This window comes from Schistocerca piceifrons, chromosome 3 (assembly GCF_021461385.2).
Source record: "Schistocerca piceifrons isolate TAMUIC-IGC-003096 chromosome 3, iqSchPice1.1, whole genome shotgun sequence".
NCBI classification, from domain to species: Eukaryota; Metazoa; Arthropoda; class Insecta; order Orthoptera; family Acrididae; genus Schistocerca; species Schistocerca piceifrons.
Window position 1 is genome coordinate 853,103,705 of NC_060140.1, and position 26,551 is coordinate 853,130,255.

The 26,551-nt window shown below is 41.3% G+C and overlaps 1 protein-coding gene across 1 annotated transcript in view; it reads left to right on the forward strand.

The window, feature by feature from the left end:
• Positions 1-26,551, forward strand: part of LOC124789694 (aspartate aminotransferase, cytoplasmic-like) — a 74,576-nt gene that overhangs the window by 15,724 nt on the left and 32,301 nt on the right. Inside the window, exons 2-6 of the mRNA XM_047257137.1 lie at positions 18,354-18,535; positions 22,799-22,907; positions 23,149-23,366; positions 23,484-23,634; positions 23,720-23,885. Coding sequence (XP_047113093.1) covers positions 18,354-18,535; positions 22,799-22,907; positions 23,149-23,366; positions 23,484-23,634; positions 23,720-23,885 — 826 coding nt within the window. The remainder of the gene's footprint in view (positions 1-18,353; positions 18,536-22,798; positions 22,908-23,148; positions 23,367-23,483; positions 23,635-23,719; positions 23,886-26,551) is intronic.

Below are 26,551 nucleotides of genomic sequence, written 5' to 3' on the forward strand. Positions count from 1 at the left end.
TGTGTGAAGCTTGTCATCACAGTCTCCAACATGTTTGGGGTGTATGATGAATCTCTCACTCAGTGGTATGCTTTAACTGAAGCACAGTACATGGCATACTGGTGTACAATTTTCTTGAGGAAGCTCCACAAGAAGAAGTCACACAGAGTAAGGTCTGGAGAACGAGATGGCCAGTCAACATCTCACCTGTTAGATGTCACCTTCCCCAGAAACAGCTTCTTTATTTGAGACATACACACACGGGAAGTGTGAGCTATCGTACTGTCTTGCTGAAACCAAGCACTTCGACGACTTATGCCACGGCGATGAAGTTCCAGGACGAGAAATAACGTTCTGAGTTCACAGGGACGGCTCTCCCATTTTCTTTGAAGAAATGAGGCCCTAAGAAACCAAATTTCCATAATCCTGCCCGCAATGTTGCCCTGTCACAATATGATGGGGGCTGGTGCAGCTGCGGAGGGTTGTTTGGAGACCAGTAACGGCAGTTTTGTTTATTAGTAATGCTGTTTAGGTAAAAATTAAGCCTTATCTGATATTAAAATTACAATTCTAGGTTCTTCTACCAACATCTTTCTCATTACTTCAGCAAAACTTCTCATTCTCACAAAATCTTGAGGCTTCAACTCCTAAACAATCGCAGTTTTGTAGGGATGAAAATTTAGACGGTGTAAAATGCGTCAAACGGACGAGTTTGATAACCCAGGAGACTGTGCATGTCGTTTCGCAGATCCGCCAGTGCTCTGCCAAATTGCACGATGCACAACTTCAATGTTTTCAGGCTGACGTGGCTGTTTTTGCACTGCAGAAACTGTTTCATGAAAGTTCTTAACCTATAGCAGAGTGCGATTGCAGGGTGGAATTGCATGATTATGTAGAACGTCTAATTGGAGATAGAACTTCCTCTGAGTGGTGGCCATACATTCTACATGTTTAAAGAATGTCTCTACGACGCACGTATGGTGTCGTGCGGTCCACCTCTCCATTGTCACTAAACTGCTGCTGTCGGGAAGACAATGAGTCCAAGCAAGCTCTTCCACTTCTCTGACTCGAGCGCTACTGCTCAAGTCAAAGGTATTGGGTAGTGCTGACTCACCCTTTAGAAGTCTACATTTTGGTTGTCCAGGAAATGTTTCACGTCGAAAATTACCACGTAGTCATTCGAGAAATGCCTGCCACGCAATGGTTTCTTCATCAAAGGGAAAAGTAAGAATTTGCTGGATGCCGTGTCAGGAGAATATGAGGTGAGGCAATATTTGATAACCCAAAGAAGCACAATATATATGTTGTGAAGAACGAGCTTGTAGCGAAAAGAACCTCGTTCAACAATTTCCAGCTTACACAGGCTATTGAAACAGCGCCAGGGCGTTTCAGTAGTTTACTTGAGTGACGTAGCATCACACCATAGCCCCAAAAACACACAGCATCGCCTTGGCTGATGATTGGTGGGTCTTCGACTTTAATAACACAATAGAAGCATATATTTCTGTTGTTGTCTGTTGTTATCATAGGCGCTTTAAAAATTTTAATGGAGTCCAATGATTCACCATTTCTTACACTTCATTCTACTTTCTAGTACACATTTTTGTAAATGTAATTACTTGTGCTTCAAAACCGAATTTGTTGAAGATTCTTGCCGTTTGTGGCTCAGATTTAGCAGCAATTGTGGAAATGGTTTCTCCTGTGTTGGGAAACAGTTTTATTGCTTTTGACGATTTACTATCACGTTTGTGTGGTTTTGCCTTAAGCTACAGTTGTAATGGCTTATTTGATACGTTAAATAATGTAGGTATTACATTGCACATAGGTTTCCTACGTTCCACGTTCGCTGATATGGCTGAAAGAGTAGTGAACAAAACTCTGCTTTGTCGGGTAGAAATAAGACGTCTTTCTGTCAAATGTCGGGTCTTCTGGAGTTCGCTAATAGTGTTTTGTTATTAAAGGAAAACGTTGTTATTCAGTAAATGTTTGTATGTTACAAGATAACTATAAAAAACTGTCCGGTAATGCGCGGTTTCGTATCTCCCAGAACCCTCTGGACACTAAAGAATCACGAAAGTGGTGTAATTTTTTACTTATTGTCGATTTATATGGCACCGCATATACGGTACTTCCTGTTGTAAGAGTTATGTTACATGTCAATATAAACGTAAATATTCACACTCATCTTACATCGTATTCAGAAGTGTCGGTTGCAGACCGCTTGGGGCGCTGTTATCACTGGGGATAACGAAAACGAGGCGGAGTGTTGCGAGTATGTTATCCGTTCAAATCGCACAAAAAGGGAATTCCGCGCAACAGGTCGGATAGTGCCAGAGGCAGTCCTCTAAAGTCGGATTTTTAAATCGGACTCCGATATCACTAAACCCATCTCAAAATCAAAATGATCCAAGCTTTTGCACAGTACGATATATAATTTTCCTGGACTAATATTCGAGCAAAATAGATGTTCCTGCAGGAACACTGATCTAAATCTAACGTCTCGCTCCATAGAGGGAAGTAAACGCCAACAAGAACTAGTGGCCATTATAACAGACGATTTTCAAACACTGTCAGTCGTTGAGGACACTCGTTTTCGACGTATTGTTGCACTGTTACCGGTACACCCAAATATTCGATACCAAATCGAAAAAAATTGCGCCACATAACTTAAGAGAATTACCAGAAAGTGAAAGAGACTGCAACCTAGGAAGTGAAAGATTCCACCTGTGTTTCTTCAACAGCTGATATTTGGACCTCGCTGAACTGTGGCAACATAAACATAAAACAGGTTGTTTGTTTTGCACACGCAGTGTTATTTAGTTGTGAAAAGTTCTTTGTACAACTACGGTGAACTCTCTAATATACGGTAAAAATCCAGAAAAATGGTCAGTTATTTCAAAACAAGCTACAATGCTAGTGAAAAACTTCATGAGTTCCAGTATCTAATGAAAAAACCCGTAGGTAAATTAATTCAGGAATCGTAAGTTCGATTGTACGGTATGTTTAATACGGTACAACGCCTACTGGAGCAAAATGAATGCATTGCAGCCTGTTTATCATATTTGCATTCAGGTGTTCTGAGACTGACAGCTGACATTGGCGAATGCATAAGTGTTTAAGTGCAGACTCCGCAACTGACGCACGAAGGGCTTGCGTTGCTAAAAAAGAAGACTAATGTATACCAGTGACTGTATGCTGGGCCCTATTTTGATTGTACATGAGGTTGGCTTCTTCCTACCCATCGGTAAGGCGGCCTGAAGATGGCGTAGTGAAACGCCAAAACCAGTCGCTAAAATAAAATTGAAAATATAAACGGCTGAAGGTGTTTTTGATTTGACATTTATAGTGAACAGCAGAAGTCCTGCAGCCATCCTGTGTAGATATGGACATTTTACAGAGAACTACGATTGATGGTGGCTGGCCCCTGCCACTAAACTCAGTGAAACATCACTCACAAAGTAATTTTAATTGGACTATAAATGCAGAGATATTTTCTGATGATCAGTGCCTGATGTAAACGTTGATAGCGGATGTTAAACACAAATAAATTTAAATGAATAGATGAAAACATCTGATAACGTTAGACTTCACCTGTAATCGTCAGACTGCGGCACGTGGCACAAATCAAGTAGTCATGTGGCCCATAATTCTCGAACAAAATTTACGATATTAGCCATTCGGCACTAACATAAGAATCCAAAAAATCAACTAATGATAAGAGCTTTCTAAGAGTGTAGTTTTTCTGCTGAGCAACAAACAAAAATAACTACAAAGACACAATGTAACATTTTAAGATGTGATTAATCTTACTTGATGATGGTGAATTTAGCCATGAGCTAAGAAAAGTTGGCTGCCTACCCCAGGGACAGATGAGTATGTAGCAAGGCCACTCCAGGGATATAGGACATGAGAGGGGAATGTTTTCTATTATTTGTCTTTCAGTACAAATAACTCAATGGGCACGTGTAAATTGTACTGATTGACACGATCCAGCAAGACTTGACACTCTCCGGCAGCAAATCGAGGAAATTCGGGCAGCAGCAGAGGCTCACGACAGATGGCAGACCATTGGCCAATGTGATGCGCATGGCAAGGTCAATAAGCAGTCTCTGACATGATGTTGGTATTGTTTACGTTTTGAACAGGCAAGAAACTACACATCCCCTTGCAGTTACCCAAATGTTAACAGCAACCTGGTGTAGGCCCGACCGGTCGCTATGAGACGATGTTCCTATCCACCAATGGTTACAAAACAGGAGTATGCAACTTGTAAAGAGACCCAATGCTTCCGCTTTTAATTATGACTGTTCCTAGGTTGAATTTACATATAACATACACAGGTGGAAATGGAAGGTGTTACACTATGAGCCCTTGACCTAGTGCTGCCAAACTGGTACTGCAGTATTTACATGCTTGTGTGGTATGTTGATTCCAATTTCATACTTTGGTGAACTTATTTTCTCTACAGGGAAATCATTTCCTCTAAATAAAGAAATTTGGGACTACATGATGACTCTTAGGCGTGTGTAACATCATTGGAACTTTTCAGATGGAGATAACAAAAGAGCATGCCAAGAGAGTGTTAACATGCAGCTTATTAGCATCTTTCAAAGTTTGAGAAAATCTGAATCAATGACATGATGGACATGGGAGCATCATACCAACACCCTGCATAGTCAGTAGACTCTAGCACAATGTCTGTACTAGTGAAGAGTGATGGGGAGTTGAGCTCAGGTTGGCTCCCCCAATGGGGGAGGGGGCCAAACAGCAAGGGCATCAGTCCCATCAAATTAGGGAAGGAAGTTGGCCATGGCCTTTCAAAGAAACCATCCCAGCATTTGCCTGAAGTGATTTAGAGAAATCACAGAAAACCTAAATCAGAATGGCTGGAAGTTGGTTTGACCCGTCATCCTCCCAAATGCGAGTCCAGTGTGCTAACCACTGTGCCATCCCGCTCAGTGATGAGCTCAGGACAAGAAGAGTGGGCACATGTCCTTCCAGAAGGACTACACCATGACAGGACTGTACACTTAATTGACTGGCTTTGATGAATAGAGGGATGATAATAGTTGAGATCAGAATGTCACAATCTGTTAGAAAGTACTAAAAGCTGTGATGAGATATCAGGCTGCCATGCATTATTTACTGTGAACACTGTACCACAGACAATAGAGATTTTCATGCTGTAGAGCCAGAGGCAGCTGGGACATTGAGTGATGTTCTGTGGTATTCAGCGATGAGTCTCACTTCTGTTTGTGGCCATCAGATAGATATCAATGTGTCCTTAGATGACCAGGTTCAACCTCAAAAGAAATAACAATTCTCGAGACCCATACCTCTCCAATTATTGGAATCACAGCATGGGGAGCTACTGGATATGACAAAAGAACTGATCTGGTAATTGTTTTAGGGAGAGACAATGCCTGCAAGTCTGTAACATGAATGGTAAACCGTGTTGTCACACCTTTAATGACCAGGATGCCAAATGGCATATTCCTGCAGTATAATGCAAGCCTTCTATAAGCAGTCTTCATTTAACAACACAGCACGTGTTTCAGGCATGGCAAGAGATACCTCACACTGACATTTGGATGCTATTTGCCCCTATACCACAACAAATACAAGAGTGCAATTGTTCTCAAGAGCGTTACACCTCATACTGATGTTGGTGATGGTCACCAGTACTATATGGAAGTTCAATAATCTAATACCAATTGTGTGCGGCGCCTCTTCACAAAGATTGATAAATATTGGATTAGTGTTTCACGGTGTATGTCTTTCTTTATCTTTCAGGAAAGAACAGCCACAACATTCATAATGTGTTTGTAAGGTCACAGTGAAAGTGACAAAGAAATGCTCAACAAACTGCAGTGGAAAAAGTTACAAGATAAACCTCTTGCATCATGAAAAGCTTCACTCAAAAAATTTTAAGATCCGATGCTGCAAAACAAGTCAAGAACCAGACATTTTCTCCAACATAAATCTTGCATAATGAGCAAAACGCAAAAAATTAAATAAATTTGGAGGTTAGACAGAACATTATCATCTGTCTTCCTTCCTGCATATCATCTACGAATTGAATAGGGAGTATTAGAAATGAAATGGTACTGGTACACTACGTACTGTCTGCCACACACCTTATGTTAGCCTATGGAGTATAGATGTAGGTGTAGATTTGGTGCCCATATTTTCATAGGAAATGATTTCTCTTATGTTACCAGAAAAGACAGATCCTCAAGTGTCATATGCTGTGGGTACAATGGCAGTGATCGAGCGGTATGGGAGTAGAGTCCCTTCGATGAGGCATGAGGGTATAGAAGAAGATGTTGTACTTGGACACACAACACAAACAAGAATGTTAGTACAACTTTATTAGACTGTGACATGCATGTCAATCACCAGAACATACACTGAACACAATGAGATAAGGCAAATGTATGTAACCAGTAATAGCATAATAACTGGGCATGAGCATAGCGCAGCAGGGTTTGCAAAATGATTTAGATAAGATATCTGTATGGTGCGAAAAGTGGCAATTGACCCTGAATAAGGAAAAGGATGGAGTTATTCACATCAGTACTAAAAGAAATCAGGTAAATTTTGATTACGTGATAAGTCACACAAATCTGATGGCTGTAAATTCAACCACATACTTAGGGATTACAATTACAAATAACCTAAATTGCAATGCTCACATAGATAATATTGTGGGTAGAGCAAACCAAAGACTGTGATTCATTGGCAGAACACTTAGAAGATGCAACAGCTCTACCACAGAGACTGCTTACACCACACTTGTCCACCCTATTCTGGAGTACTGCTGTGCGGTGTGGGATCCGCATCAGGTGGGACTGACGGATGACATCGAAAAAGTACAGAGAAGGGCAGCTCATTTTGTATTATTGTGAAATAGGGGAGATAATGTCACAGACATGATGCGTGAATTGGAGTGGCAATCATTAAAACAAAGGCATTTTTCATTGTGACGGGATCTTCTCATGAAATTTCAATCACCAGTTTTCTCCTCTGATTGTGAAAACATTCTGTTGGCACCCACCTACATAGGGAGAAATGATCATCAAGATAAAATAAGAGAAATCAGGGCTCGCTCAGAAAAATTTAAGTGCTTTCCCATGTGCCGTTTGAGAGTGGAACAGTAGAGAGACAGCTTGAAGGTGGTTCATTGAACCCTCTGCCAGGCACTTTATTGTGAATAGCAGAGTAATCACGTAGATGTAGATGTAGAAATGGGGACTTGACTGTGGTGGGCTCTATCAGAATTTCACAGTATTGCTCTTTCACAGCGCACTCTCGCATATGACAACACACTTCTTATGCACACGGCTTTCAAGTATGCACACATTACTTCATTCCTCTTCCCTTGCGGAACCGTTCCAATTCACAAGATGTCCATGGTGTCTTCCTCTGTGAGGCTCTGACTGAGATGACATGCTGATACTGGGGCATATGGTCAAAGTACTTGGGGTGCGGGCAGTGTCACAGTCCACCTTATAGTGTCAACCCCAACAGTAGGGTGGATAGTGCCTGCACAAGGTCTATGTCCATATCAGATCCAGGACCTGGTGGTGGTGCCCTCACATTTGGTGGCTGAGGCAGAGGAGATGGCTCCAGTATGAATGATGGTCGCGTTGCTAGTGGAAGTAGTACTGGATAAGCTATGCGAGGTTTGCCCACCAGTGACGGGGGACCCTCGTATGTCATGGCAGAGACCCAGCTGCATCAGGTGATCCATCGAGCGATGCACTCTGGTGTGGTGACATCAGTGTCCCAGACAGGTTTATCCGGTCATCCACACACAGGCGCAGTTGGTCATGATGACATGCACAGAGGCCCTCCATACAGATGTCACAGAGATGGTGGCTGCAGCATCAGGAGATGATAGCGGCAATCCATTTTGGATGACGGTCAAACCCAGGTGCTCAGACAGCCACCCCATGCCAGAAATGGGACGACGCCTGCACAGGTTGGCATCCCTGACCAGGCCACAGGAGATGCAGGAGCATCCGGTGTTGGTGCCTCTTGAGCAGTTCAGCAGGGCTGTTGTCACCGAATGGTGTGAACCAATAGGAAGACAGAAATTGGTTGAAGGCAATGTCAGATGGGAACCAAGTCACATAATTTTTCATTTGTGTTTTGAATGTTGAAACTAATCTTTCGGCCCCATTGTTGGACTCCAGGTGGAAGGGCAGGGCAAAATGTGGCGCATTCAATGGACGTTACAAAAGGAGGCAAACTCCTGCAAAACAAACTGAGAGCCGTTATTGGAGACCAACGTTGCCAGAAGTCCTTTGATGAAAAAGATTTTTGACAGGGCTGCCACAGCGGCAGAGGCCAAAGTTGATGGACAATGAAAAACATATGGGAACAGAAAGAACGCATCAATTACTATTAGCCAGTATGCATTACGGAAATCGTCAGTGAAATCGATGTGGAGATGGTCCCAGCCCTGCGAAGGTTGTAGCCACGGACACAATGTTGCCTGCAGGGCAGCCTGCTTCGATGTGCATTTAGAACATGCCATAACCAAACAAGTGATGTCACCATCCAAACCAGGCCAAAAAACATAACGATGGGCTAACGCCTTGGTGCATGATACCCCCTCAGTGATGAATATGCAGCAATTGCAGGATCTCTGAATGGAGAGCTGAGGGAACCACTATTCAAGGAGCTGAATAGGTCGTATCCAGAACATCATCAATGACAGAGAAATGATGCCAAAACTCATAGCAGTTACAGAGGGGGTCAGAAGTCCACATGGACATGCCTCAGGCAAGCCATGTTGTACGCTATACATAACTTTCTTTGAAATTGAGTTGATAGCACTAACTTGTGTGACCGGAGTGCTAGTGATTGGAAAACCATCGACTGTTTGTTGAACGCACCCATTGATGTGGACACAGAGTAACTCCCCCTGTTCAAAAACTATGTCCAGACTGGTCAGAAGATGGGAGAGCATGTCAGCATCCACCTGTTTACCCTTGGGATGTAAGTGAATCTCGTAGTTGTACCGAGAGAGATAGAGCACCCAATGCTGAAGGCAATGCACTGCTTTGTCTGGCAACGATGCTGAGGAGTTAAGCAGCAAAACTAAAGGCTTGTGATCCATAATGAGATGGAATTTTAGACTATGCAGGAAAACATGAAACTTCTTTAATGCATAAGCAATGGTGAGGGCTTCCTTCTCTATTTGTGAATATCTAATCTGAACCAAATTAAGCGTCTTTTATGAGTACACAATAGGCTGCACAGAACCATCAGAGTATTTATGAGCCAACACTGCCCCCAGCCTGTGCTGGAATTCATTTGTTGCTAACACTAGAAATGTAGACCCAGCTGGTAGGTTATGAGGCAAGGTGCAGGTTGTAACATATACTTCAGTTTGGAAAACGCAATTTCACATTCCTGCAACCAGTGGAAAAATTTGCCCTTAGGCAGCAAGGCATGTAACAGTTGTGCAACTTACACTGCCCCTGGCAAAAATTGATGATATGCAATCTTACCTAAAAAAAAAAACCTGGAGTTCCTTGACCGACGTAGGATGCAGAAGAGAGACAATGTCGGAGACATTCTGATGAAGGGGTTTGATACTGGCGCTACAGACATCAAATCCAAGATGAACCAAAGAAGGCTGCAAGAAGCAGCACTTCTCCAAAAAAATGGTTCAAATGGCTCTGAGCACTATGGGACTCAACTGCTGTGGTCATCAGTCCCCTAGAACTTAGAACTGCTTAAACCTAACTAACCTAAGAACATCACACACATCCATGCCCGAGGCAGGATTCGAACCTGCGACCGTAGCAGTCGCACGGTTCCGGACTGTGGGCCTAGAACCGCGAGACCACCGCGGCCGGCAGCTCTTCTCCAAATTGCATCTTAACCCAGTGGCCTGTAACACCGAAAGAGCATACATACGCTGTAGAGATGTTCAGCAGTGGAGGAGCCAAAGACCACAATACCATCAAGATAGTTGGCACATCCAGGTACAGACTTCTTGAGCTGTTCAAGATATCGTTGAAAAGTCCGTGGGGGCTGGTCATGCCAAATGATAACCACAAGTACTGATACAAGCCAAAAGGTGTATTAACGACCAACAGCCGTTGAGAGTCAGTATCAATGGTAAACTGAAAATATGCATTGGAGAGATCGATCTTGGAACAATACTGACCACTAGTGAGCTTAGCAAAAGTTCATAAGGGCACAGCAAGGGATATGTGTCAATAATAGACTGAGCATTGACAGAAACTTTGAAATTGCCGCAAAGGCATAACCATCCTGCCAGCTTCTTGACAATGACCAGGTGGGGAGGGGCGGGGGGGGAGGGGTAGCCCATTGGTTGGACAACCCTGGAGGCCATGAGGCAGTTGAGCTCTGCGTTGACTTGGTCATGGAGCGCCAACGGCACTGGGCGAGTCCAAAAGAAATGGGGTCTGGCCAAAGGCTTCATGGTGATGTGGCCTTTGAAATTATTAGCACAACCCAAACCCATGGAAAATTCAGGGCATAAAGAATCGAGCTGTGTATAAGGCACTTGATTAGAGATGAGATTAACTTCATCAGAAATAGTAAACCCGAAAAGGCTAAAGGTGTCCACAGCATACAAATTTTAAGTGCATGCAGCAGATGAACCACAGATTTGTTTGTGACTGGGGCCAAGAAACTACCTAATATCAGAATATTTTGTTTATTTTAAGTGACTAATGTACATGACACTGGCACTAAAGGGGGAGAACCCAAGTCCACGTACATTAGCAAGTTGAGTAATGACACAGCAGCACCAGTGATGAATTGTATGTGCAAAACCTTGTGATAAACCTTCACATCAATAAAAAGCTTATTCAGTGCAATGGAGACTGACTGCTGATACGCAACTGACATCCATGGTCAGCATCTGCAAGAAGCTGTTGGAATTTTGCATTACAAACAGGAGCAATTTGACCCATTTTGTTGTACTTGCAGCAAATGGCCCACCGCTGGAGACAATCCGGCCTATCATGAGTGGCAAAACATGACGGGCAAGAGAGAAGTGAGGAGTGCTTGTGGTGTTGTTCATTACCAGGCTTGCTGTGCTGCCACTGTGGCCATGGCTGCCATAATGAGGTGGGCCAGCCACCATGACATTTTGCTTGCATGTGAACCACTGCCACCATATTGTCCCCCTGTGAATCATCCCACAAATGGGGAGGTGGATGGAGTTGAACTTCTGCAACCTCACACGATGATTCAATTTTAGTACCTGCAGCCCTCAAAACCTCAAACGATTGTGTAATAGTCAGAACATCATAGAGGGAGGGGTTTTCACACTGAAGGGCCTACTCACGAACCTCATGGTCGGGGGCCAACCGAATGATTGCAACATGAACTTGGTTGGAATATGACTCCTTATGTATGTCAGTGGCAAACTAACAACAATGACCTAAAACATGAAGCCCAGCTACCCAAGTCTTATAGGAATGTTCTGGTTTCTTGTAACACACAGAACTCAACTCGAGGGGCAATGATGTGTGTCCGTTTACAGTAATATTTGAAAAGAAGGTCACACATGTTATCAAAAAAGAGTGAAGATGGATCCTGTGGGGAGGGAGGGGGGGGGCAGTTGGCAATGGAGTTGATACATGGGAGGTGATAACCAAGGAAAAAAGAAAGCATGGCATAAACTAACTTCAGTCAATCCAAACACATGACAATGCTGGTACAAATGTTTTTCATAGGCTTTCCATTCTTTGACGGACTCAATGTAAGCTGGAAATAGCAGTGTAGCAACAGGCAAAACAGGATGTGCGGCAGGTGATGTAGATTGAAATGGACCGGGAAAAGCCAAAACAGAGGCAAGCATTTGCAGTTACCTGGATTTGGTTGTGTTGTGCTGTGGCGAACACCCCCTGCTGTTGACTGAGATGCTGCAATAAGAATCCCTTGCTGATCAACCAGATGGTGTAAAAACTCATCAGTGTCACCATCAGACATCATAACTCAATGGGGGACCAACCAAAGACTGAAAACTGCGTGGAGGACAATCTCTCACTTATTGTCACTTGTGTTGTACTTGGACACAAAACACAACCGAGAATGTTAGTACAACTTTATTAGACTGTGGTATGTACACCAATCAGCATAACATACACTGAACACAGTAAGATAAGGCAATGTATGTAAGCAGTAATAACATGATACACAAGTGCACGGATAGCACGGCAGGGCTTAAATAGGCCTTCGCCCATGGCAGGTTCTGTCAAAAGTTCACAGTATTGATCTTTCATGGCACACTACTAACACACTGCTAGCAGTGACACACACTGCTAATGTGCATGGTTTTCAAGTGCACGTGCATTACATCAAAATATTTTCCCCCTCCAGGCTATATCTGGCACAAGTGTCAACTTTAATTCATCCTGCACTGTCAAGCAGTTTTATTCACTCACTACTTAATTTTTGTCATTTTCTGTACAAGTCTTGCAGCAGAACCACATTACTTTACTAGAACATCTGATGTTTACAACAAATCTACGTTAGCACACTGTAACTAACAATTATATAGGAAGGTACACCCTTTTAAAAGTTTACAATTATTTTGTAAGCTACTGCTTTTCCTGATACAAGGATGCTGATGATATTAGTAGGAAATTAGTCTGCATGATCTTTTAAATACAGTTTGTAATGGGTAATTGGGTTCTATTTAATGTTGTAGTGGTGTGTACATGTTATTGTAAAATGTATAAAAATGTAGCAGCAAGAAATAAATAATCTCTCACTATTCTTATTTATGTGCTGCTGATCCCAACTATAATGAGTTTCAATAGTTCTTTATTTGAGATTAAAATGTATGCAGCAAATAATTAATATATCACACCACAACCTCTATCCATAACAACACTGGTGTCATAAATATTCTTATTTAAAACTCACTGATAAATTGTTCTGGAAAAAATTAATCTTACGCACCAGCCATAAAATTATTTCATTTATGTAAAGTCTAAGACTGTTCTACTGAATGTTATTTTCATTTTTACAATAGAAAAATAATAAATTCCTGTGGGTTCTTGTCCTCGGAGTTCAAATATTGTAATGTATTGGAACATATAGAAATTATAGATAAGTAAGTACCCATTGTGTGTTGTGACCTTTGCAAAGACATCCATATGACCATTTTGTTTGATGCCTTAGTGTGATGAAACTCTAGAGAAAGCTCACCCAGGTTCCACATTGCTGCAGCTCAACTACCTTCTCCGTAATGATCATAAGATCCATGGTGTTACCCCTTCCTGTTGCTGGGGCACTGAAAGCCAATTCTACTCTTAATATTGTGTATCCCATCTTGATGGCGGTAGAGGCTGCACAATGGTCGCTGCCTCTATGGTAAACACTACTGTGTTCTGCGACATGGAGTATTGCCATTTTGCTTAGAGGTCAGGACAGAAGAAGGATTGCCCACATTGTCTTGATCAGCTATTTATTGACTTGTTACTAATACATCTGGTCAATGTATGTACACAGAGCAAATCCCCCTTTTATCTATTTTTCGAATAATAAAGGTTCACCCAAGTTTGTAGCAAAACAGACAAGTGAAAGATCCTAAACTAACATGCACAATCTATCCTCTATGTATAGGAATGGATATTTAATGACTGCTTTGAAATGATAAAAGTTGCTCATAGTGAACAAGTTTAAGGGGCCCCATCAATGTCTCTCAGTTCAACATCACTCATCCTGCTTAGCCACATGTCAGTTTCTTTCATCGATTTCACATTAAGAATAATTCAAATGAGTGTTTAAGACTACTTCTGATATACAACCTTCACACAAGGTCACCTATAAATAGAAAAATCTCCTACCCACTACTAATGGGTCACTACTCAGTCTTTAAACTGTTCATAGCTCATTAGTCTTCTCAATGAGCTTTACAAAATGATTTTCCACTCATACTCAATCACATCATGACTTAAATGGTCCTTGTTATCACTTTTAAGAAATTTATACTTCAAAAGTAATTGTCTGCCTGCACTTTTGGGCTGCAACCTCACTGTCACCCTTGATGAGTAGCCCCTGACTGACTCATTCCAGTGTCTCAGACTCATGCACAGTCTACCTGAGATTTCCTGACTGTTACTGAAAAACAAAACTAACTTACAGAACATAAATGATATTGCAGCCACTGGAAAAAACTGCTAATTTTCATATTTAGTAATAGTATTGATAATGGTGCTCTTAAAGAACATTTTCATTCTCAGTGCTGGTTTCCAAAAGGGTGCCTGCCTCAGTTTCCTGCTCCTTACTGTGCTGTATGCTTCGCCTGTTTTGAACGAAACATTCTCTACCTGCTCTGGCTGCACTGTGGATACAGAGGCGTGCACACGTTAGCTGCTTGGCAATCTTTGTCAAACGATTTTAAAGAGACTATTTGGGAAAAACTGTTATTCTCTCACATCTAATAGCCCTATTCACCAGCTTCATGATGAACTGCCAATCAGCTTGTCAGTGGTCATACTTATTGTGAAATTTTAGCAATAAGGATAGCACTGCATGAAATTCAAATGGTTTGCAATGAAAACTATGGGTTGCTATGAGTTTGTATTTGGTGCATGTTACATCAGGCATTGTTGCATATGAAATGTAGCACAACACATTCAATTTTTTTAAACTTGAGACAGGGTCTATATCTATTTTTATGGCACGGCAAACTGTACAGAGAAAGTGAAATATTCATATCTCTCATAACTCATAAACCGTTGGTTGCGAAAGCTTGAATTTTGTGTGTATGTTTGTGTGTCTATCAACCTGCCAGTGCTTTCGTTTGGTAATTCGCATCATCTTTGTTTTTAGATATAACTTATAAACTGTTTGAGATACTGAAACAAATTTTTTGCGAATAGTAACATACACAGCAGGGAGCAGTTTGCCATGTAGTTAACATACAAAAGTCACCTACTGCAATATATGGGCAACAACAGATTTTTCAATTAAATATTGTAATTATTTTAAGAGACATTGGTAACTGGTGAAATGAGAATTAGTATGGGTTTGTAAAAAAGTAAGTTAAAGACTCAAATATCTGTTATACTGAGCTTCAGCTTTTCATATGTTATGGACCTGACTTGTCCTCAGTTGTTTGTTTAATAATAGACTGTTTCAGGAATCTGCCATATCTAGCATTAGCATTTTAGTGAGGTGAAATTGTGTAAATACCATTGTATTTGGCAACAGAAGCTAATTTTAACACGGCAACAACAGAAAGGGAGAAAGGCTTGCAAGTAAGATGAAAATAAATCTCTCCTGTTGCAGTTTCAGCATAATCCTGTAACTAATTGTGGATTTTAACAATAAATAATTGACTTGTCCAGTTATTGATTTTACTGGCATAATCTGTTAATACGATCATATGCAGACTCGCAAGCTGTAGTTTAAAAGTTCTGTGAGAAAGGCATTTGTGTGAAGGCTTCAGCTGTAGAGCTACAACTCTCCTACCATTCTGTCCCCTCCACAAGGGAGCCCCCACCCCTACCATTTCCCTCCTCTTCTGCATCAGCTGCACAGCTAGGGGCCACGTGATTTTGTAAGCACTCCACATGGGGTTGCTATTCAGCAGCATGCTTTTTGTTTTTTCAAACAAACAGTAAAACTGGAACGAGATATTCACTGTGCAGCGGAGTGTGCACTGATATGAAACTTCCTGGCAGATTAAAACTGCGGAGCACTTGCCCGTGAAAGGCAAAGGTCCCGAGTTCGAGTCTCGGTCCGGCACACAGTTTTAATCTGCCAGGAAGTTTCAAACAGTAAAACTGGTCCACTGAAGCTTAAGTTAATGGGGGCTTCCTATTTCTACATCACCATAATGTTCATGATGACACAGTGGTATTACCATGTATGGTAGCTATATGACTGTCTCAATATAATCACTGACAAAAAAATACAAGCCTTTCCCATCCCTGGAACACTATCGCCCTACTGAGTATGTGATGTGTCCGTGATGATCTTTCTCAGATGACTCAGTCAGTAAAGGCTGCTCTACAGCACTTATGCAAAGTGTGATATGGAATCTTAAGTCCAGGTAAATGTCTTCTCATCCATTACTGTTGTTGGTGTTCATCTTATAACGTCTTTTCAAGGCACTATCCATTCCTTTAACCTGCTCTTCCAATGCTTGACTGCCCTCTGACAGAATTACAATTTCACTGATAAACCTGAAAGTTTCTCTAAGTCTACAAATGCCCTACACACAGGGCTACCTTTCTTTAAGCTCCCTCCCAAAATGTATCTTAGGGTCAGTATTACTTCCTGTGTTCCTATGTTTCTCTGGAACCTAAACTGAGCTTCCTCAAGGCTGGCTTCTACCGGTTTTCCACTATTCTGTAAATAATTCTTGGCAGTATTTCACATTCATAATTTATTAAACTCATAGTTCGGTAATATACCAATATACGAGGGCCGTTCAGAAAGTAACCTCCGGTTGATTTAAAAAAATACACCAAGTTAAATAAAAATATTTTAATATATACATCTTACAACTACATCTTTGCACTATTTTTCTACATAGTCTCCATAGCGATTGAGGCACTTATCATATCTCTTCACAAGCTTTGAAATTCCTTCTGCATAAAAATCACCCGCTTGTGCCTGGAGCCAGCCTGTGACCGCATCTTTGAGCTCTTCGTCGTCATCAAACCGCTGTGACCCGAGCCATTTCTTCAAATGCATGAAGAGGTGATAATCACTTGGCACCAGGTCTGGGCTTTAAGGTGGATGGTTGATAACGTCCCACTTGAAGGACTCAAGAAGGGCCGTTGTTTGCGAGCAGAGTGAGGACGGGCGTTATCGTGCAAAAAACCGATACCGGAAGTCAGCATACCACGGCGTTTGTTCTGTATAGCTCGTCGTAACTTTTTTATTGTTTCACAGTACACGTCTTGATTAATGGTCGTACCACGTTCCATGAATTCAACCAACAACACCCCTTTGGCATCCCAAAACACCGTTGCCATCAGTTTTCTGGCAGAAAAATCTTGCGAGGCTTTTCTTGGTTTGGTAGGCGAATTTGAATGTGCCCACATCTTTGATTGTTCTTTTGTCTCAGGGTTCACGTACTTAATCCAGGTTTCGTCACCGGTCACGATTCTGTTTAACAATGGTTCTCCTTCATCCTCATAACATGACAGAAAGTCTAATGCAGAGGCCATTCTTTGAGTTTTGTGGTGGTCGGTAAGAATTTTGGGCACCCATCGTGCACAGAACTTACGGTAACCCAATCTTGCTGTCACTATCTCGTACAAGAGAGTCTTAGAAATCTGTGGAAAACCAGTAGACAACTCCGACATTGAGAAACGTCGATTTTCACGAACTTTTGCATCAACTGTCTGAACGAGTTCGTCAGTCACCAATGATGGTCTACCACTCCTCTCTTCATCATGAACATTTTCTCGTCCACTTTTAAATAAACGTACCCATTCACGGACAACTCCTTCACTCATAACTCTTGGTCCGTACACGGCACAAAGCTCACGATGAATAGCTGCTGCAGAATATCCTTTGGCTGTAAAAAACCTTATGACAGCACGCACTTCACATTTGGCGGGGTTTTCTATTGCAGCACAAATTTCAAACTGCCACAAAAACTAAACTAGCGCAGGTACGACGTTCACTCGACCACGGCTTGATGCCGACTGACCTGTTGAGTGCGTGAACGCACAGATGGCGTCGCTACTCCCCCCACAACCCGCACTGTGACCAATCGGAGGTTACTTTCTGAACTGCCCTCGTATATACTTGTCAGCACCTGGCTTCATTGTATTTGGAATTACTATATTATTCTTTAAATGTGAGGGTGTTTTGCCTTCCTCATATATCATCCACACAAGACTGTTAAAGTATCCAAAATAAATTCATACTGCTGTAAAAATATGCAAAATAAATCAGCATATTATCAAATAAACACAATGCCAAAAAAACATTCCAAACCAAGTTTCTTGATTAATTTATCTGTGTTGTAGTTTGTTATATGGCTGATATGCTGGATTTTTATGCAAAGTCTTTCATGTAGTGTATCATTAATATCACATAACAGATCCAAAATACACACTAAAATATACAATGTAGAGACCACTGATGAAAAAAAAAAATAATAATAAAAAATAATACTGGAAGGATATTTCGTGTTCTATCATAAGCGTGCACTTACATTATATTCCTTGAATATATGAAAACTTTGAGGGGTGTGGTATGTACTCTCAATCTTCACTGTGGATACTGCTAAATATGGTATTAAATGATATTCCAATATGAACACATGTAAATAGATACATGCAAATAAGACCAAGTTACATACTCCATTATTTCCAAATATAACAGAATTTATTAATGTTTAGCCTACAGGACCAATGAAGGTAAGCCATGGGTGTTACCAGTGGTGAAAAGAACTGAACAAAAAGTCGTGACTGACGAAAACCTGAACCACGAATATCTGATGATTCTTGGGATGGATTCACTCGGTGCTGCTGCCACTAAACTCCTGCTGGGAGAAAAATCGAGGGCTGTTCTTGAAAATCGGGTATGGCAATATTATCTACAGTAAAATTTTATATTTGTAGTGTGAAACATGTAATATTACATTAGACAATGGAAAATACAGAATGGAATGTAACAAAATAATCAAAAGATAAAAAAGTCTACTCACCAAGTGACACCAGAATACACTCATAAAAGACTGTTGTAATTGGCAAGCTTTCAGAGCCAGTGGCTTCTTCTTCAGGAAGAAGGGTTGAAGTAGAAGGTAGAAGGGTGAAGGAAAAGGACTGGAGAGGTCTAGGAAAAAGGGTATGATATGGTCCTAGTCAAGTCTGGATTTATCTTTAAGTAGGAGTGGGAGGGCTAGGCCAAGTTCCGGGGGATTGAGCAATGCAGGCTCCGACAGAGATAGCGAGTGGTGCACCTCAGAATAGGCAACTCTCTCAACCCAAATACGCTCCCAAGGTACAGGGTACAGGATCACGGTTGGGTGCGGAACATCGGAAACCAATGTCAGCCCTACAATGATTATAAATACAAACATTTGTTGTCTTCCCAAACCTTAAGTCAGAAGAATGTATATAAAAGGATATACCAAAATAAAGATTTAAACAGTATAAAACTAGAAAAATGTAATCAACCAAGCAACAAGCCCAGAATACTACAGCTGATGGCCATAAGCTACCAGGTAAACCTGCTGCTGTACAATGTATAAGGAAAGAGCAATCTTACCACAAGAAGCCAGGAACTCGATAATACAAACTGCAGAACATCATGTCTCCAGGCACATTGCCTCACCGCCCTTCTGGATGAGATGCAACACAAACCACGATGAGGCGTGGCTTCCTACCTCAAAACAGTTCACCATACGATACAATCCCACTCGTGAAACTCGGCCGTCCACATGGGCCACCTACCACAAAATACCCGTATGCTAGTATGTCCTCTCTCTCTGAAAGCCACCAGTGACCCCCTGCTACACATTGTGACCCCCTCTGGCTATGCACCAGAGGAAAGAGAGCATGGCTGAGGAGATTTCAGGAAAGTCATCCAGAACTGCGGGTCAGGGCAGACTTACCGTACAGGAGTCTTTCCTTCTCATCCCATAACGGTAAGTCTCCCCTGCCTTGCGGTTCTGGGTGACTTTCCCAAAATCTGCCCTTTTTCCTAGACCTCTTCAGTCTTTTCCTTCACCCTTCTTCCTTCCCCTTTAACCCTTCTGCCTGAAGAAGAAGCCACTGACTCCAAACAATTGCCAATTACAACAGTCTTTTATATCTGTGTTCTGCCACTGCTTGGTGAGTAGATTTTTTTATACATCTAATTAAATAATTTTGTTAATAATTGATTGTTTTCATTGTAATATAATGAAAAGGATAGACTGCTACTCACCATATAGTGGAGATGCTGAGTCGCAGAAAGGCACAATAAAAAGACTGTCACACAATTATCTGGAGCCAGCCAGCTGCCGGAGACTGTGGTCATGTGTGTGTGAGTTGCATTTGCATGAGTGTGTGCATGTTTGTATGTTGTCTAATTCCAACAAAGGCCTTGTTGGCCAAGAGCTAAATGTGTGACAGTCTTTTTATTGTGCCTTTCTGCAGCTCAGCTATATGGTGAGTAGCAACTACCCTTTTGATTATATTGTTAATATTATATTAGACTGGTTAAAATGTATGTTCTTCTAAGTATTTAAATAAATTTAATGTTATTACTTAGTATCCACAACAGGGAGGTGGAGAGGGGGGAAGGGAGAGAGGGTGGGAGGGTGGGAGGAACAGGGAGTGATAAAGGAGAGGTATCAGGAAAGGAAAGACAGGTGGAAGTCATGGCAGATGGGATGCAAACTGTTGCATTGAGGGTATTGGGACAGTAGGTTACCGTAGGTTGAGGCCAGGAGAATTTTGGGAGTGGAGAACATGTTGTAAGGATAACTCCCATCTGCACAGTTCAGAAAAGCTGGTGGAAGATGGGAGGATCCATTTGGCTTGCATATTGAAGCAGCTATTGAACTAAATTTTGTTATGCTCACCTGCATGTTGTGGCACCATTTGGTCTACACTTTGCTTTTGGCCACAGTTTGGCAGTGGCCATTCGTCCTGATGAACATCTGGTTGGCAGTCACAACAATACAAAAATCTGTGCAGCAGCACCAGAACTGGCATGTGACCTGGATGCCTTCACAATTAGTCTGGCCTTTGATGGGGTTGGATAAACCTGTGATAGGACTGATATAGGAAGTGCGGGCTATCTGGACTGGACAGGTCTTGCACCTTGGTCTTCCACAGCGATATTTTCCCAGTGGCGAGGGGTTGGGATTGGGAGTGGGATGGGGATGGACTAGGATGCTGTGGAAGTCAGGTGAGCAATAGAACACCACTTTAGGAGAGGTGGGAAGGATCTTGGGTAGGATGTCTCTCATTTCAGGGCATGATAATAGACAATCAGAGCCCTGGTGAAGGATGTGGTTCATTCATTCCAGTCCAGGGTGCTACTGGGTGGCAAAGAAGACACTCCTTTGTTGATGGTTCTTGGGGGTGGTGGGAGGATTGCGGGTGTGAGATGGAATGGCACAGGAAATATGTTTTTGTACTAGGTCGGGCGGGCAGTGCCTGTCAGTGAAGGCCTTGGTGAGAGCCTCAGAATAGTGGGAAATGAAGTTCTTGTCACTGCAAATACACTGTTCTACATCTACATTTACATCTACCTGATTACTCTGCTATTCACAATAATGTGCCTGGCAGAGGGTTCAATGAACCACCTTCATGCTGTCTCTCTACTGTTCCACTCTTGAACGAACGGCACATGAGAAAAATGAGCACTTAAATTTTTCTGTGCGAGCCCTGATTTCTGTTATTTTATCATGATGATCATTTCTCCCTACGTAGGTGGGTGCCAACAGAATGTTTTCGCAATCGGAGGAGAAAACTGGTGATCGAAATTTCATGAGAAGATCCTGTCGCAACGAAAAACGCCTTCGTTTTAATGATTGACCCTCCAATTCATGTATCATGTCTGTGACACTATCTCCCCTATTTTGTGATAATACAAAATGAGCTGCCCTTCTTTGTACTTTTTCGATGTCATCTGTCAGTCCCACCTGATGGGGATCCCACACCGCACAGCAGTCTGACTAGAGTATAGACATTAAGCACACAATAAGAACAATGTTTGCAGCATTTGAAGAAGCTGGCTGGGTCAGTTGCTGGTTACTGAACACAGCTAGAAACTCAAAAATGTATTTCAGTAATTTTAACCAAACTTAACACACACATGACATCATATATAGGAAAAAATAATGACTGGCTAAGACATCCCTAGCTAAATGTCCCGATACAAGATAAGACTAGGATAAACAAGCAACAGGGTAATGTCAGATAATTAGCTGGTTTTCCATAAATCCCAACATGGAAAAGAACCTCCAATGATGTGTACTGACTCAAAGAAATGATTACTGCAGAGAAACACTGTACTGCTAACCAACTACCATGACTGATAGTATGAGTATGTTATATTTATCAGAAGAATTTGCTTTATTTATATTCTATAACACTTCAAATAATCATACTATTGCAACTTTTGACAACTGCAATGATGCTGATGACTAGGGAAAACTGATAATGAGCCTAAATCCACAGTAAACAGTGTTATTGAATACAAACTGACATAAAAATAAATATCACACAAATACCACAAAGATTCAATTAGAGAAGTCAGCACACTTACAGAAACATGCAAACAACGATCTTCCACTTAACAAGCTCAAGAGAGGATACTGATGAGAGACGTACTTTACGGTATATGTCCTTTACGATAGAACTGTATGAACACAAATAGAGATGAATCAAGTATGAATATTTTTGAGAGTATAAGAAAATGTGTGGCTTTCATATTTACGTAAACATGAATATTAAAGATATTCATTATGACAGAAGAGGTTTGTCATTCACTAATTCATATTAGAAGGAAAGCCACAACTAGTAAAAAAACTTACAGCTTCTGTTATACTAATTGTCTCCTACATAACTTCTATTGGCATTTTAGTTTTTGCTTGATACGTGGATGTTTTCTACTTACTAACCATCTCAACAGGTATAACTGCAGCAATTCTACTTCAAATGTTTCTATTTTGGTTGTTAGTCAGATACTGTTAACTGTGACATTACTGAGAAATACTAGTATTACAAATGAACTTCAGTATTTTTTATTAGTATTACTTTTTAAAAAACTGACAGCTTCAATAGTTGCCACTTTATTTAACACTGCATTTATGTTCAAATACATCTCCAATAATTTTCTTTTCAAGGCATTTGGTGTGCATTCTCTCAGCGGGACAGGATCACTGAGAATTGGAACTGAGTTCCTATCAAAAATACTAAACTACAACACTGCTTATGTTTCCAACCCATCATGGGGTATGTTGAATTCAACTTTCTTCTAGAAATTTTGTGATACATTTAAGCTTATTACTAAAATCAGAAGAAGATCATGAAACCAACTGACAATTCCTGTACAACAGTTCTAGGTAAATTATTTCATTAAAAATGAAATGAAATGAAAAGCAATGTATGTATGAATATTTAATATGTGATAATTAAAACTGTAAGAAACAGATTTTAAAAACCAGTTTAACTGGGTACAAAAATATAATTTCAGATAACCATCAAAAAATTCTGCACTACTCTGGGTTCGGCGACATACGGCAGTACCGATACTGGGACCCTGCAACAAGATCCCTGGATATTGATGGACTGATAAATGATCTTTCTACTGCACCAGAACATTCTGTCATTATATTGCATGTTTGTGCTCATAATCCAACTGGTTGTGATCCAACAAAGGAACAGTGGATCAGAATTGCTGATATCATGCAAGTAACTGTCAAAAATTTGCCATCTCACAGAATGCAAAATGTTTCAACATTGATGAAATGATTAATTTTAATAAGTATTTTCTGTAATGTGACCAATTACAAAATTTTATTTGTATAGGAGAGGAAGCTCTTCCCTTACTTTGATGCAGCTTATCTTGGCTTCGCATCTGGGGACCTGGAAGAAGACGCTTGGCCTGTTAGATACTTTGAAGAACGAGGTTTTGAACTGTTTTGTGCACAATCATTTGCAAAGAATTTTGGCCTATACAGTATGTAATGAGCACAATCACTACATAAGAATACAGTTTGTATTTTGGCCTTTTAATGTAAACATCTTTTACCCTATTGTTTTAGGTGAAAGGGTTGGGAATCTTGCAATTGTAGTCAAAAAACCACAAGACAAATTTAAAATACAATCTCAGTTCAATGCTATCATAAGACCTATATACCAGAGCCCTCCAGCTCATGGAGCTCGAGTGGTTAATCACATCCTTAATGATCCAGTCCTCAGTAATGAGTGGTAAGTAGATTTAACTGATAATTTTACTGTTTGTCTGTAGCTGTAGTGCTCAGTTTAAAGACTAATTTGATGCAGCATTTCACACTAGTTCATCTTCTGCAAGTCTCTTGATATCTGTAGAACTATTACAAGCTACATCCATTAGAACTTATTTTCTGTGTTCAGCCTTGGCCACCTTCCACAATTTTTATGCTTGATCGCCAAATCCTAAATTAGCTATTACTCAATGTTTCAAGATATTTTCTGTCAGTCAAACCTTTCTTTTGGCCAATTTGTGTTATAAAGTTTTTTCTTCCTGATTTGATACCTCTTCACTTGTCACCTGATCTAAACATCTAGTCTTCAGCAATTTTCTGTAATACTGCATTTCAAAATCTTCTATTTTCTTATTGTCTGTAGTGTTTATCATCTAATCTCCATAAAAACACAGTAGAAGCCTGATATAACACAGTTGTCAGGGGACTGCTTTACTCACACTTTATAGCACATCCATGGATCATCGAGAATGAGCTGTATAATGACAAACTACGCATGGGAAGTTAGGAAGAACAAATAATCCAGTATTATACAATGAAGTGACAAAAGTCATGGGATACTTCCTAATATAGTGATGGACCTCTTTTCGCCTGGCGTAGTGCAGCAACTCAACATGGCATGGACTCAACATTTATTTGGAAGTACCATGCAGACATATTGAGCCATGATGCCTCCTGTATAGCCATTCGTAATTGCGAAAAGTGTTTCCGCTGTAGAGTTTTGTGCATGAACTGACCTCACGACTATGTCCCATAAATGTTTGATGAGTTCATATCAGGCACTCTGAGTGGCCAAATCATTTACGCAAATGTTCTCCTAACCAATCATGGCCAATTATGGCCTGGTGACATGGTGCACTGTTGTCCATAAAAATGCCATTGTTATTTGCGAACATGAAGTGCACGAATGGGTGTAAATGATCTCCAAGTAGCTGAACATAACCATCTCCAGTCAATGATCGGTTCAGTTGGGCCAAAGGACTCAGTCCATTCCATGTAAACACAGCCCACACTATTATGGAGCCACCACCAGCTTGCATAGTGCCTTGCTGGCAACTTGGGTTCATGGCTTTGTGGGGTCTGCACCACACTCGAACCCTACCATCAGCTCTTACCAACTGAAATCAGGACTCATCTGACTAGCTCATGGCTTTATAGTCGTCTAAAGCCCAATCGATACAGTCACGAGCCCAGGAGAGGTACTGCAGGTGATGCTGTGCTGCTAACAAATCACTCCTGTCAGTCGTCTGCTGCCATAAACCATTAACAACAGATTTCACTACACACTCCCAATTGATATGTTCGACTTGTGTCCCACATTAATTTCTGCAATTATTTCACATAGTGTTCCTTATCTTTTGGCACTGACAACTCTATGCACATCCTGCAGCTCTTGGTCGTTAAGTGAACGCTGTCAGCCACTGAGTAGTCCGTGGTGAAAGGTAATGCCTGATATTTAGAATTCTTGGCATACTCTGGACACTGTGGCTCTCAGAATACTGAATTTCCTAATGATTTCTGAAATGAAATGTTCAATGCATCGAGCTCCAACTATCATTCTGCATTCAACATCTGTTAATTTCCGTTGTGCAGCAATAATCGCACTGGAAACCTTTTCACATGAATCGCCTGAGTGTAAATGACAGCTCTGCCAAGACATTGCTCTTTTACATCTTGTGTGCATGATACTACGCCCATATGTATATGTGTTTATTGCTATCTTATGACTTTTGTCACCTCGGTGTACTCTATTCTATTTTAATTTAATGAACATTTGTTGGTTAACATTTCAGAAACATACCAAATAGGGTACAACAATTGGGCAAACTTCACTCAAACATTGCCCAAACAGTAATCCGAGTTTCAATACAGTATATAAAGTACGCTCTCAAATACAAAAATAACAGAAGGAAAGTTGCTACTCACCATATAGCGGAGATGCTGAGCTGCGATAGGCACACTAGAAAGATTCACAGAATCATAGCTTTCGGCCATTAAGGCCTTTGTCAGCAGTCACACACACACACACACACACACACACACACACACACACACAAAAAGCGCAAGTGCAGCTTGCACACACATCTGCAGTCTCAGAGAGCTGAAACTACATTGCGAGCAGCAGCAGTAGTATGGTGGGAGTGGCGGACAGTGAAGTGTTGCACTGTAGACGGAGGGTAGGAAAGAAGGTGCGGGGAGGGGGGGGGGGCGGGGTGTAAGTAGTGGAAAGGAGAGAAATAAAAATAAAAGAAAAGAAATTAAATTACTTGGTGTGGTGGTGAAATGACGGCTGTGTAGTGCTGGAATGGGAACAGGGAGGGGCTTGGATGGGTGAGGACAGTGACTAACGGAGGCTGAGGCCAGGAGGGTTACGGGAACATAGGATGTATTGCAGGGAGAGTTCCCACCTGTGCAATTCAGAAAAGCTGGTGTTGCAGGTAGACTTGGCCACTGTTTCTATGTTTCGATACAGTGTATCGATACGTGGAACTGTTTCAGTGTTTCGGAACGGCTACGGTTCACTGTTTCAAAACAGTGGTGTTTCATTCCACCCCTGTCTCCGATAACTGGACCAGATTCGGTCTCGAGCCAGACACAGAAACTGTATCATTGTTTCAAAATAAGGCTGTT